The sequence below is a fragment of the Calypte anna genome, chromosome 2 (genome assembly GCF_003957555.1).
Source record: "Calypte anna isolate BGI_N300 chromosome 2, bCalAnn1_v1.p, whole genome shotgun sequence".
Classification (NCBI taxonomy): Eukaryota; Metazoa; Chordata; class Aves; order Apodiformes; family Trochilidae; genus Calypte; species Calypte anna.
In genome coordinates, this window is record NC_044245.1 from 21,766,195 (window position 1) to 21,781,611 (window position 15,417).

The following is a 15,417-nucleotide window of genomic DNA, read 5'->3' on the forward strand; positions in this document are numbered from 1 at the left end:
GGATGAAAACCAAATACAGTAGAAAGAAAAACATTCTTGCCTTGGCTGTGCAAGCTAAATAAACCATACCTAACCAACAAAACAAACTCTAATGTGAGGACTGTTTTTACAGTCCGCTTGTGTATGCCACGAAGTTGTTTCAAGGTATGAAAGCTTTCTATTTGAAGTTATATTAAGTGAAACTACTGGGATATTCAACTGATTCATTGCTGAAGAGAGATTAGAGGCAAGTGCAAGTCTGAATAAGGGATTGTATTGAATTTAACACAGTTTTACAAAATAATAGTAACTTTAAGAAAAAGTAACTGCTTTGAACTAAACATTTCCCAGTACAGCTCTGTCCCAGATTGCAAGGAAGTGACACTAGTCATTAAATTATGCCTGTAACTCTAATGTTAGAAGACCTGTAACTCCAACAGAAGGCTTACTTGTCCTTGCAGTTTAACTTGTATGGCTGAATTTCTACTTGTATTTTACTTTTCTTTCTGAGAGCTAGATCTGAGTTCCTTAGGCTTACTTGCAATGGAAACATTTTCATGAAAAATTCAAGTGATGTATCTCTTCTTCTTTCTGCTTCATGTCCCGAAGCAACGGTATCAATCAATTATGTAAAGGTAGTGGTGGGACAGAATATATAACTATTTAAATTTCCCATATGCAATATACTTGTTATTTTTAATGAGGTTCATGTCCTTTTGCTTATTTTATCACCTAATTGAATCTATTTGATTCTTATGTCAAAAATAGACAAAAATTAGTTTTGAATTCCTTTGAGTGGCTATCCAGACTACGTTAAGATCCACAGATGAGGCTCTACAAACCTCATGATCTAGAACCTTAACGTTGGCCAAGTTTGCAGTCCTTCACAGTACGTGCATGTTACTCTTGTCAGCCGGTGCTGTGCCTTTCCTGCAGCTGAAAATTTGGGCCTTTATTTCAAAGTCATGATAAAGATTTTACAAACTAACAGGTTGCACATGCACAATTGTGAACAGATGCTGTCTACATTTGTTTGTTCCTTTTATGTTAGCACATTTACTAGCCAGTATGGAAACCTGGAGTCACAGCACTTTCATTAGTGATCTGGTTTTTAAAGCTGAAGATCTGCTTGCCTTGGCTTGATCTAAGCTATAGAGCACCAACGCATCTTCCAGTGAATCCTGTACTGCACTGTATGTACTGCTTAGAGCAAAGCATCACAAATGTTGCTAAAGAGAAGTTGGTTGGCCTCAGTGCTGCTATGTGCACTACAGTGCTGGAAGATGATGTGATAGCTTTTCTTCAGGGATGAGACCTCTGGTGCACTGTGTCAGCATCAAGATCTGGAAGATGTCATTGACTGATGCATGCTCCCATTGAAACTAACTGCCCTTCCTCAGAGTGATCTGTTTGGACTTGCAGTCATGACAACCAGCACATGCTTTCTCCACGACTTGCTCCCCTCTCTCCAGAAATGATCTGCTCAATAGGAACCAGAGCTATGAACTGCAGTGTTGCTCTCTTAGCACCCTGATAACAAGGGAAGATGTTCCTCTCTTTGTTTAAGTGTTGTTTCTCTTCCTGTTTGCAGACTGTTACCAGTGTAAATTCTCTTTTTCTGGCCTTCCAGGTCCCGTTGTAACACATGACATCACCAGCTATCACACTATGTTTCTTCTGGCAATTTTAGGAGGGATGGCTCTCATCCTACTAGTCTTGATGTGTCTGCTTTTATACTATTGCAGGTAAGATTCACCATCCTGATTACTTAATTCATATAGGAAATACAGGCCTTTTTGTGCTCATGAAATTGAAAGCTTTTGTACTAAAACGTTTTACTTTGGAATTAAACAAAACAAAACAAGAAGGCTCTGGAAGAAGAAAAAAAGCAGTGAGATCAAATTAAAAAAAACATGAGATCAAATTTTCTGTCTTTCTTTCTACAACCCCTGCCTTTGGCAGGACAATAGCTGATAGTCACACACCTATGTTTTCTTCATAAGATCTAAAACTTTTTATCAAACGTGCATAGGTCCAAGATGTCTGTCATTGCTCCTGTTACATATTTGAAAATATTAGTCTTACATTGAAATTAATGTTAAACTTTTATTAGTGAATGTATATTAATGAGTGATTTTGCCTCCTCCAGACATGTGTTCCAATTTGTAATTGATGCTTGAGATATTTCCCAGTTGACATCAGCTATTCTTTAATTTTATCTTCAGTGCTGGGATAAGCTTTTAATTGTTAGGTTATGTAATAAAACTCAGTTCTTCTAATGCTAATACCTGCTTTAAAATCTCATATTAAGACACTCTTGCTGCTCCTGTGTCTGTGTACAACAGTCATAAATACTTACCTTCTTTTATTACTATAGAAGAAAATGTTTAAGACCACGACAGCATCATAAGAAACTGCAACTTTCAACAGCACTGGACACTTCTAAGAAGGATCAAGCGACCTCAATGTCCCACATAAATTTAATATTTTCACGTCGTGAGTCAGAATTTCCTGGTGGATTGTCTGTTGCTAGCAATGGGCACACTGAAAACTCAGGTGCAAAGGAACGAATCAGTGCTGTCCACATGGAGATGGTATCACCTAGTGGGGAAGCAGATATGCACACACCTATGCTCAAGCACTCCTTCAGTACTTCCCAGGAGTTTAGCTCCCGAGAGGAACTGCTGTCTGACAAAGAGAAAGACAAGAGCAGAATTTCCTTGGATGACCTGACTCCCAGTGGGTCTCTACGAAAAGATTACCACAAATCAGCAGACGGTTTTCCTTTGAAGACAAGAAAATCTACAGAAATGGCTGAAGGTTATGAGTCCCCTATCAAAGAGGAGTACAGGAGAAGTTACAATGCTATGCTGTCTCAGCCTTTATTTGAAAAGCAAGAGAGAGAAATTCAAGTCTCTATGAACCATATTGCTACTGGAAGTAAGTACAATATTCAGGAACCAATATACCCCACACCTTCAGCCCCTGAAAAAGAGCTGCTGGACTGCAGACCTACTGATTGTATGATGTCTCGCTCAGTCGATCACCTTGAAAGACCTACATCTTTCCCTCGACCAGGTCAGTTAATCTGCTGCAATTCTGTTGACCAAGTCAACGACAGTGTTTACAGAAAAGTTTTGCCTGCATTGGTAATCCCGGGTCATTACATGAAATTGCCAGGAGACCACCCTTTTGTTAGCCAGCCACTGGTTGTCCCACCTGACCAGCAGATAGATCTAGAAAGACTTCAGGCTGAGCTTCCTAACCCTCATGCGCGGCTTTTTCCACATCCCCCACAACAGCTGCAACCCCAACAGTTGGCATCCCAAGCAATATCTCAGCAACATTTGCAAGATGCGGGTGCAGCTGAGTGGAGTCAACAAAACGCTTCCATGTCCGAATCTATTTCCATTCCTGCTTCACTTAATGATGCATCCCTGGCTCAAATGAATACTGAAGTGCAGCTTCTCACAGAAAAGGCTTTGATGGAATTAGGAGGTGGAAAGCCATTGCCTCATCCTCGAGCGTGGTTTGTTTCCCTCGATGGACGTTCAAATGCTCACGTTAGACATTCATACATCGATCTCCAAAGAGCTGGTAGGAACGGGAGTAACGATGCCAGTTTGGACTCTGGTGTTGACATGAATGAACCAAAATCTGCCCGAAAGGGAAGAGGAGATCATCTATCGGCACCACAAAGTCACCCAGCAGGGCAAGAGCACCAGCAGAGGGAGCGGAAGGTTTCAGATAGCACAGCTTACACACAACTCGTGTACTTAGATGATATGGACCAAAGTGGGAGTGAGTGTGGAACAGCAGTTTGTAGCCCTGAGGACAATGCCCTGCGATGCCTGCTAGAAGGCACCAGTAAGAGAAGTGGTGTGCAGCTGCCTAGCCTGCAGGAGGAAACAAGAACTGTGGATACCAAACCAGAGCCATTAACTAGTCCTGAACGCGGGACATCAGTTCAAGATGAGGAGGAGGATGAGGAGGATGAGGAAGATGACCAAGGTGAAGATAAGAAAAGTCCTTGGCAGAAACGAGAGGAAAGACCGCTAATGACTTTCAATCTGAAGTGAGCTATTGTGAAAATCCACCATTCAGTGGAGTATAAAATTGCCAAATATTCTTTCTGTGGAAGTGCTTGATTTTTTAAATGTTTTTTGTTGTTATTGTGGAGAGAAAAGAGAAAAACAAACTGTGGTGAGCAACATTTGAAAGAACTTAAATGCATTACTGTGTAAATGTTAGAAAAGAATTAAAATCATTCCTCTGACTTAACGGCTGCCTCCAGTGAGATAGCTGAACAAAGAGTGTGATTGTTATTCCATATACTTGATATTGGTCATCCAGGATGTTGAAAATACTGATAAATTGTTTAGTTGGTTTATGACCTCAATCTCCTTATGAATGGGAGCTGGTAAAGCTTTTGTTTTGTAGGCCAATTTTATGTTGATAATGCTACTGAAAGTATCTTAAAAACAAGAGTTTGACACATGGTGTCCAAAATTGTGCATTATCTCAATGAAAGGCTATGCATTGCTGCTTTTAGTAATATTTTGCTTATACTATGCTTTTCTTAATTTTACAAGTCGGTTGTAAACATTTTATGTCCTTTATTATAAACTACTCAGCAATTTATTTTAATGTAAAACTGCAGGAAACTTGAGTAGCATCCCCTAGCATTGAAGCCTTTTTATGAAACCAAACTGAACCTTGTATCGACTTAAGATTCCTCCAATTCTGGTCCCATTTACTCAAAGTGCCTTTTTTACAGTAACAATGAACAGTCCCATCTTTTGCTAACTCCTTTTAATTGACCCTCTTTGGGATTTTATAAACTTCTGAACTTCTACCTTTTATTTTAAGCTGCATGCCAAGAATCCCATTTTGTGCTGAGCATTTCTCATTTCAATACAGTGTATTCTGTAGCTATCATGTATATTGCAGATTCTGTTTAGCCAGGATAGACTTAGAAGACATTTTAAAGGGCCCAGAGTAGCCGAGAAGATAGTTTCATTGACTGTATATATTGTTAGTTTCCTCTGGAATCATATGAGCTAATCATGCTCATATAAAATGGACTATAGACCGAGCAAGTGGACTGAATGTGTCTATAAGAATTTTTGGGGGAAAAAAATGTACTATCCAAAAGTGCCAGAACGATTCTTCTGTGCTTTCTCCATACAGAGCTGCTTGGTTACCCAAAAATTATAACTGAAAATAAAACTGAAAAAACCATCTTTGTCAATTTTTTTCTCTGTTGGCAGACATCACATTATTTTATGTAATTTAAAAAGGAAAATACTTAAGATTCACTTTCACTATGCATATTTATGCTTGTGTGACTTACTAACCCACTTTCTTATGCAGTTTCCATGAACTTCAGTCAATACTTTTTTCAGAAAAGCATCCTCTCTGTATTGAAAAATACATAACCGTTTGCTTAACTGTCACTGAAGACTTTGGGAATGAAATCCTGGTATTACCAAAACTCCCTATGGAGTTGTGCTTCCTGTGGGGCCAGTTTTCTTTCTGAGATTTCTGCAGATATTCACTTACTGCACACTGCTTAATTCTCCATGAATTGGGTTTAAAGAAGGGAAAGTATGTGACTTCTAGTCTTGCAGAATTCTTCATATGCTTTCAGTTTATCATGTTTCATTCAATTGTTTTTATGCAGCATTAGCAGCATTCTTACTAAAATTATTATGTAATTTCTAAAGTGAGTAAAGAAACTATTATATAGTTCCTATTTTAATTTCTAATTACAAGCCCTCTGATTCATTGCTCTTTTTTTCAGTAGATTTCAAGGTTTCCTTAGGTCAGTGTTGCTATTTCCATCTTACTGAATGTCTTACCTGGGAGCCTGGGCTCAAGCTGGGAATAGATTTGCTGATTTCCTAGTTACCAGGACAAGGCTCCTCTCCATCCACGAAGCCACATCACCTTTGTTTTGCTTTGATTCATGCTTGGAAGTGATACATGTCTTTTAAAAAATCTAAAATATTTGTGGAGTGCATTGAATATTGAAATCACCTTATTAGCATTAAGTTACATTTTACTCATCACATACATTCCAGAACCTTTCCTGTTCTGTTTAGGAATTTTGCTACTGACCACCTATGAACTGGCTCTGGGGTCTGGGTTACTTATTGTCAGTCTGTGCAAGGTGACTGGACAGAAGAATATTACTTCAAAGGAGTAGTATTTACCAGATGTCAGAAAGTGCTGATAATATACAGTGTCACTTATTATTTGGAAAGCAGCATCAAGTAAACATTTTGGTTAAATTTTCTGTATACTAGAATTATTGTGCTATTTAATTTCCTACCTTTTCTTGTCTTAAATCTGTAATTTTAAATTACATTCCTTTTCAGATTCTTTTGCAAAGTTTCCGTTGTTACTATCTTGTAAAGTGAGATTGTTGCTATTAAATTGCAGTGGTTTGTTTCTTTAATTGCGTTGGTTTTGTGTTCAAATCACATAGTTTGATGGTTTCAAAATTTTGGTCCTAATACAGCAGCTACATGTGAACAAACACAACGTGTTTTGTACATCTTTAAAATAGCATTTTTTAATAGCTGTGATATCACTAGCCATATAATAGTTTGATTTTGCAGAATATATAGTTCATGAAAAGTAATTCTCAGTATATCCAACACATCTAAGCTACATTTTAAATGAAATTAGAACAGAGTAACTGATCAGATAATAGGCTGAGGTTAGAGTTTGTCCATTGTATACACTTTGCTTAATTTTACAGTCCAGTGACAAGTTCTGTGTTTTAATTTTCAAAAACATGATGAGGAGGATCCTATGGTAAAATATGGAGACATTTTCCTGCTTATATTTTGGAGTTACACAGTGAAGCAAGTACCAATAAAGCTTAAAAAAGACAGGAAAAAGTAACTTGAATAAGTCTTGGCATCTGCAGCTCCAAGTCCATGTAGAACATACTCTAGAAAAGTAGTTATTTTCCTTCTTTTGATGGTAAGTACTAATGTGGAAAAATCCAAAAGATTGTAGTACCAAAACTTTAAAAAGTAATGAAAATGTGTTGGACTTTAAAAATATTAGGAACAAGGCTTCAGTTAAATCAACAATCAGGATTTTCAAATAGGTAATGCATGAAAGAGTAAAGGTAACTTTTAAATCTTGGATTATATTACCAAAGTCCATTTAATATTGCAGGGTCTAAGAAAAGTTAGGGCTGCTGGGAATCAATATTCACTCATTAAGAGTCCATTCACTTCATGGTAGTCCCCAGCTTCCATTTTGTTCATGCTGAAATACTTGCTTCTCAGAGCTTATTAAACTGTCTGTAAAGCACCTTGACTTACTGTGATGATGACCTTTTATTATTTTCTTAAGTGCTTTGTCAGGGTACCCGTGTGCTAAAAACATACAAAATACAGGGGAAAAAAATGGTTTCTGCCTCCCAGCATTTGCAGTCTTTCACGTTGCACAAATACAGAAAATTGTGTTACTGAGCTTAGATGAGCAGCTTACAAAGAAGGCCACCACATGGAAATTTCTCAAGGCTCTTTTACAAGAAGGATTAAGTCGCTTTGGAGAGTGAATTAAGCACTCTTGAAATATCTTGACAGTATTTTCATTTTCTGCCCTTCGTTCTATCCATGGATACTCTGGACATCCAATTTTATTTCCTTATCCAGAACTGACATGGTTGAAATTGGTAAGAAATTACATGTCCCATTTAGAGTTCAGCCTTTAGAACAGCAGAGGTGTAAATGAGCAAGTGTTTGATCAGATATTTACCTTTTATCTGAGGTCCCCAGTGAACCAAAAAGGCATTATTTTTTTCTTAACTAATGAGAATTAATCTGAAGAGTAAAACTTGTTATAACACAGTACCTCTTCAACTATCAGTGGGCTGTAACTTGGGCATGGGGCATGGTAGCACCCATCCAGCGTATCCTTGGATTTGGTGAAATGATAGTTGAATCAAGTGCTGCCGTGTGGGTCTCTAGAGTGTGAAATTCTTAAAAGTTGAACTATCTGCCACCTGGTGGTGAACTGTATCTTTATACATAGTGTGTATTAAATGAAGTTTATAATTTCAATATGAACATAGTCTGTAAATTAAAAAACAGCAGTAAAACCTCAGATGCTGGACAAGGTCTCAAACTGTCAGGGATCTCTGCACTCAGGCAGCTGGCACAAGATCATCAGTGGCAGCTGAGGCAGTGCTCAGCTTATCTCCATTCAAATCAATGCAGCATCACTGGTGGCTATGTAGTGTGTTCAGCTGCAGATGTGTCTGTTTTCTCTCACCTTGTAAATAGCACTATTTTAGATTAAAATAAAGTTTAAATAATTTTAACTACTAATTGTTTCTGAAGTTGAGAAAGATAAAAGCAACTCAATTGTTACTCTTTTCATGTTTCTACCTATAAAGGCAAATGTAAGCTGGCAAATTCAGTGCTAACCTTACTCATATCTATATAATATGATGATAAATCATAAAATCCTGTCATGATAGATACATACATACATACATACATACATACATACATACATAGACAATATATTCATTTGCAAACCATTTGAAACTGAAGTTTCAGGTAGAAAAGGCAGCAGCCAGGTATCATTTTCAGATTAAAGGAGCATTTTTTTGTGTAAACTGGCACCAGGCACCATCTTCTCTTTGACAGCTGTAGCAGAAGGAGTATTGAGTTCTTTCCATCAGTAATCCTTTGGAATCCACAGGTTGCAAAATGTGATGCCTTTCTGTGATGACTTAACTGAAGTATCTCTTGTTTTATTGATATGCTTTTCTCCTAGGAATAAACAGCACCAGTTAGTATGTTTGATCATTAAATATCTTTTCTGCCTTGAAAGCTTACAGCTGCAGGGAAGGAAAATGTGATGAGAAGAAAGCACAACTGATATACTTGTTTACAGCTTATCTCTGTAATTCTGGAGAGAAGGACTTTGTGTTCACATGACTGGCGATACGGTCTCCTGAATAAAACCCAAATGAGGAATGGTCCTGCCAGTTTTATATTATAAAGGTAGGAAATTTGAAATACTGTCTTGAGATCAGAAATCCCACTTATAAAAGATTAGCTGGTCCTGCTACAAGAGATTTTGGGCAACAAAGGTGGAAGAAATTATTTCAAAGGGCTCCTGTTATAAGCATTTTTAAAGGGTTTTGGGGATTTGGTGGTAGTAAGGAGTTTAAAGAAGCCTCAGGACTGTCTTCTCCCCAACCCTCACCAGATTTTTAAGCATACTCCCACCAGAATTGGGCCCCTCAGCTTCTCCTCATTCTGGGTAGAAACCATTAGTGTCCTACTCATGCTGGAGTTTACCTGTCTGGCTGCGGCATATGCAGCACAAGGTACTTGGGTAGATTCTGTTCCCCACACATTTCTTCTGGAAGTTTTCCATCAGTAAAGGAAGAGGCTGGAACCACATTTCAAACTAAGGAGAACGTGTGAAGAGAATCTGCTTGGGACTTGCCCCCACCACATACTACCCTTACCTGCTTGCTTAGGGCAGCACCTTTCTCCCAAAGCCCCCTACCCCAGGAGCTGGTAAAGACTACAGCTGTGGCTTCCCTTTCCCCTGTCTTCAGGGAATGCCCCTTCGCTAAGCCCATCCCCCTGATTCCACCTTCAGTTTTGTGCCATGCTGTGAGGCCAGTATCGATGGGACAAAATGTGACATTGATCTGACATTTCAGTCAAGCTGCTTTTAGGTGTTGGTGAGGGTGAGCTTTCTCAAGTTCTCTGCCACTTCGTGTCTATGCTGTTAGGTCTACCTTGGATGTTACACCTCTTAATCCTGTATCAAATAACACAATGAGGGAAGCAGAACGCAATAGGGAAGCTCCCCCATAGGAAGAATGTTTCTCTCCTGAGAGCTGGATTGGTCTGTCACTCCTTGGAATCAGCAGTCTACCTACATAGATGTATGTGCTCATGTGTGTGCATGCATGTGCACATGTACATATAAAAATGCTAATTTCAACTTTTTGACATCAAGCAATGTCAAGTAAAGTCATTCACCTAGACTGACTGGAAGAACCGGCACAAGGCCTCATAAAGGCTTTTATTAATTAACTTCATTGATCTCCTGGTCTGACATTGCACGGTCAAAGCTATGCTTGATGCTGAGTTTTTGTTGTGCCTATGCCCCCAACTTCCAGGAGGTTCATTTGCAACTGTCTACTACCGTAGACCTGATGGCTAAATTTTGTCATTAAAGCCTGTCTAATGTCTATATTCTAAGCAATTTACTCTGCAGTCATTTAACATTTAACAGTCATTAACATTTAATTCTTTTGCAGAAAGCTATAAAATTCTGAAACATAAAATCATGCTGTAAAATCTCAAAAAATTCAGCATAGAAATGGAAAAGTTCTAATAGAGTCTGCCCGTTTTCTTTATAGGGAAGACACTGTGTCTATCAGACACTCCTTGATTCAATGTAATTCTCCATGTGGTTGGTGTACATCCTGAACTGTACTGTTATTCTGCTTCTAACCATGTGGAAGATATAAAGAACCTTTACTGGCATTATTCATTTGTATGATTTGTAAGTTAATGGGATACTTCCAGTTGGAGCATGCTTCAGGATGTTGGAAATTACTTTCTCTTAGCTATGCTGGAAAATGTGGGAAATACAGCATCTACCCAGAAGTAGATGATCTCCCACAGTAGATTGCTACCACAAAGAGCATTCTGTTTGCCATAAAATACTGTTCTCCTCCAAGGTCTGCTTGTCTTCAGATTGCATTCTCCCAAGACTGACAGTGCATCTTTCCAAATAAAAGTGGTTTATTCTCTAGAAATAGGTAGTGAATACTAAAGTATTTGATAGACACACCATTTGTTTTGGGATAGCTAAACAAATGTTTCCTTCTCTGGACATGAGCTTTGAGAACTATCCTTCTCAATATCCTCAAGGTTTCCAGACTCTATATTGTAACCAGGTGTCTTAACTGTTAAATACCCTATGCTGAGCAGTACATGTAGGAACACCTTAATAACTGTAGTCTCCTACAAATGCTCTGAGATATAATCAGGATGTAGCTTCTTTAGCGGGAAAAGAATGCTCATCACAGTAAAAAGCCCCTTTTTGTTTGTGGGTAAAGAATTATCAGAAACAGAAAGAAAACTGACAACTTTCATTTAGAAAAAATGCTGAAATGGTCTAAAGATGAAGAGTAATTCCTGTATCTATTGCTCCCTGCAGAATCAGAGAGAGAAATCATCTTGACTGTACCTGCAACCTCCCCGCAAAGAGGAGGAAACAGGAGGTGCATAGATAAGGAGGAACTGTTAAAAGCTGATCAGAGAACTGAGACGGGAGCTGTGAGGAGGATGTTGGATTGATTTGTAGACTGGGTGTACAGAAGTAATTGATGAGTATTTGTCAGAGCTCCCACAGCACCACCAGTAGGTGCTGTAGGCAGTGTCAGTGTAGACCTGTGTCAACACTCTTTGTCAATAAATCTGTCACCACTAATTCTCATTCACATATATGGTTTGAGAAGCGTTGGAAAGAAAAAAAAGTTGGGCGTAGAAATGCAAAACATGTATTTGCAATAACCATTGAGAGTCAGTTCTAATTATTAAATATCTTTTCATGTAAAACTTTATTTATCTTTTAGGGCTAGGAACGGAAGGAACAGAGGAATTGCAGTGCTGGAGACAGCTTTAGCCTGGGTTTGATCTAAGTCTTGTATCCTGCTTCCAACAATGATCAAAACCAGATGCTTTAGAAAACTGGGAAAGGAATCTCTGCTAGTGATAATAATCCCACAGGATAAATTTTTAATAATATGATATATTTTCAATATGCATGTAAATTTCTAGCCCTTTTTAATGCTATATAGCCCATGGCCATTGCTGATGAAGGCACCAGCATGGAGCAGTAGATGTTTCAATGCAAGTGGTGTGGTATGGTATGGTATGGTATGAGCTGCATTTTAAAATAGAATTCAACAAAAACTTGAATGTCAGAGTATAGCAGAAAGAGTGGTCTGTTTTGAGAGTGCTTGTTCCCCAGTTTGAAAGCTGCAGCCAACACAGGCCATCAGCAAGTGAGCTGCTGGAGACAGGCAAGGGTGCATCTCACCCAGCATGGGTGAATGAGACAAACCACAGAGATCACAAGGATGCAAGTGTGTAACAGATGGGATCACGGGCTCATTTCATTCTATAACCACTTCTACCAATTCTGATGTGCCAACTATATAGATGCATTTTGAAGCATTTTTTCAATGTATGTTGCACCTATATTCTTTTACCCTTATGCCTCATTCGGGACCAAAGATTACAAGAAGTTCCCACCAAGTTGTTTATTATGACTTCCATATCAAATCCATGTTAAATGATAAATGCCGTATGTGGTGTGAAAATGCGGGAGCAGTCCTACAACTGCATGAAAATTTCAGGTACTTTTCTTCTGCAGTGTTTAATACACAGAACATGTAGCCTATTCTGATGATGCCAGTAGTCTGAATGCTGTATTATCTATCACTAGCTCACTGGGATGTAATTCACTGGGCAGATAAACAAGTCTGGGTTAGGCCTGGTTGCTTAAGGGAAACAATACCTGTGACTGGCTGGCTTTATTCAGTTGCAGAGGAGCAGAGAAGAAGGGTATGACCCTGGCCACACACTACACAGTCTCACGTGATGGTTTATCCAACAGGTGAGATCTGACAAAGCCCCTTAAAGTCCTGGGAGTTAAGGCCTCCCAGTCCTTGGAACTCCTGTCACCCACTGAAATGGCTAAAGAATTTCAGTGTTTCTAGGGCTTCATTTTGAGTTCTGGATTTTGCTGTGGGAGTCAGCTAAGAAAAAGTTAAACATGACAACACCAGAGTTAATTTTTGGATCTGAGCCTACACTCATGTTTACATTCCAGTTGGCTTGAAGTCTCTCAGACCTGTAGGCTCAGGATCATTTTGTAAAGCCATGATAGGCCCATGACTATGTGCCTGTTATGCAAAGCAGAGGAGAGATGGTAGGATGGAGAAAGGTCCAGAAAGATGAGAGTTATAGTGGTGTAGAGCATCTCCTGTACATGAGTCTGTTCCTTGGTGGCTGACAGTGATGAGATCAGCCAGGAAGAGCCACATCTGTAGAGTTTTATTGACCTTTCTCTCTTCCTTTCTCCTAATTTGTTGCTATCAGCAACTGAATATTTTGGCTACATCTAGCAGCAAACCTGAAGTCACTAGTAAAGCTCTAAGGAGACCCATGAAAATAAGCAGCTAATCAATGAATAATTCATCAAATGCGGGAACTATTTTAATTATTTCATTATACACTGTTTAGTGCTAAGTGAAGCGTGTCTCCTGATTAGGAAGTCTGTTTTCTTTTGTTATTTCTTTTAGCTTTTGTGGAAAATGACTGCTTTCTTCTTTCTAATCTTTGTAAAATAAAAGGCTTTTATATTCCTTGTACATCTAGGAAGATAATAAATTAAAACCAATATATTCTCACCTTCACAAACACAAGGTCCCTACCTGTTAAATTTAGAATTAAACATTTCTCTTAGCATTTTATGAGTGGTGCAAGTGTATGCAGCTGTGTGGGGAGTTCCCAGACATACCCACCCACTACCACAGAGGTCTTGGAAGTATAGCTGCTATATAATATGCTGCTTATTGTCCTAATGGTACATACTCCATTTAACTCACTTCGGTTGAGGATATGGGGTCCTGAAACTCAGAGATACATTTTTTTACCTTACTGCTCTATTTGGGGACGTTACCTATACATGCGGTAACCAGAATCTATTAAGAAGTGCAACTGCAGTCTGCAATGTTTGCTGAGTGAATTTAAACACTCTGGTCAAAGTTCAGAAATGAGAAATTATATCAGCAATCCTCAGGGCAGGTCAGATCCATACCTCTCTGTTCTGGCTGACTTCTCTCTGTGTGGTGGAACAAACAGTCTCAAGTTCATGAAACACAAAGCACAATTCACTGTTGTCATTAGCCTTGTAACAGTCAAATCTGGAGTATGGTTTCAGTTGTGCCTCTCAGGAGATAAACTGTAATATCCATGAGGTTATTATTCTTCACACATGCTATGAAGTATAGAATAGCTCTGTTCTGCAGCTATCCTTCTCTTGATCCCCAGGAGAAGTATAGGGAGGTTTCAGGGAGACCTTCTAGCAGGGAACACAAGTAGGAACTTGCTGGGAGAGATTCATATTCCACGTTTTTCATCACTGTGAACTGCAAGAAGAGTTAGGATCCAGGACTCCTGTACTCCAATTGTCTCAGAGAAGTGAGGAAAACTGGTAAAGGATAGAAGATGGTTAAACCCACAGTTTCTCTAACACAGTGATTCAATATAGATGTTTATTATTGACATACGATTCTTCCCATTCTCCTACACATTATTATGAAGGGAAAAAAATCATTAGTACTCACTGGATTGAATTCTCTCCAAGCTATGGGGCAAATGTTTACAAAAGTTGTTGTTTGTTACTGAAAAACTATTGGGTATTGTGTCTTGTTTGAAGATTTCCTTTCTCTCATATACAGCACAACTAATAGACTGTAATACACATATGCACATACATCTACTGTAAAAGTGACTGAAGGGTTGCTTCTAAGGATCTTTTCAAAATGTGGTAACATGAAAGGCACATTTCCCTCTGAAATACAGCAAGGGCTTGACATTGGGAGGTTGTACATGGAAAAACATTAACTACAGACTCCATCAGTTTTGCAGTAGATGAGAGTAAGCCACTCATCTAGGTTCTTTTTTTCCCCTCTCCCTTTGGTCATTTGTGGAAGACCAGCACCTCAGCAATTTAGCCATATTCAGGAACAATTGCTGCTTTTAAAGATGCATGTGCTCTGTCATGTTTTATTTTATTTGGAATGTGCTAATTGAGTATTTTCTAGCCTTACCAATTTAGTACTCTTGAATTTTCCACCCACCACAGCTAGTAACGTGACAGAGCATACATCTAATAAATCCCTATACTCTGTTACCCATTCTGAATTGTCTTTGCTTCTGTCCTTTCACTACAAAGGAGCTCCCAGAAGTTCACCTGTGACAGGAAGCAAATACTCAGTGACTATTTCTTAGAACAAGGCTGGCATTTCTTCCTATAGGATACAACTGGCTATTAGCCTAGACTAAGGCAGTTTAGGAGAACTGTTGCCGATGAAGTACAGCTGATAGAGTGACCTGGTCTTTTGTCTCCCTTTGAGACTTGATGCATCTGAATTCCAGCTTTCTGTGTAAGGACAGATCAAGTGCAATGTACAGAGTGGCCCAGAGCTGGTGCTCAGTATGTGTAGGTTCAGAGTCTGACCAAGAAGGCACAGATGGAGGCACCTATAGAGGCCACCTAGGTGTCATCTGCTTAGGCGAGATCTTTTACTTGGCATGTCACCTGTAATATCTGATAAACATTACAGCATCTTAAATC

At 38.9% G+C, this 15,417-nt stretch overlaps 1 protein-coding gene across 3 annotated transcripts in view; it reads left to right on the forward strand.

Moving 5' to 3' along the window:
• The window catches only part of FAM171A1 (family with sequence similarity 171 member A1), an 85,494-nt gene extending 79,059 nt beyond the window's left edge, over nucleotides 1–6,435 (forward strand). The window contains exons 7-8 of one of the 3 annotated variants that reach the window (XM_030446203.1): nucleotides 1,610–1,724; nucleotides 2,357–6,435. In XM_030446203.1, the coding sequence (XP_030302063.1) occupies nucleotides 1,610–1,724; nucleotides 2,357–4,058 (1,817 nt within the window). In that variant the 3' untranslated portion in view covers nucleotides 4,059–6,435. The remainder of the gene's footprint in view (nucleotides 1–1,609; nucleotides 1,725–2,356) is intronic. The other 2 variants (XM_030446204.1, XM_030446205.1) reach the window with 2 other exon arrangements.
• The last annotated feature ends 8,982 nt before the right edge of the window (nucleotides 6,436–15,417 follow it).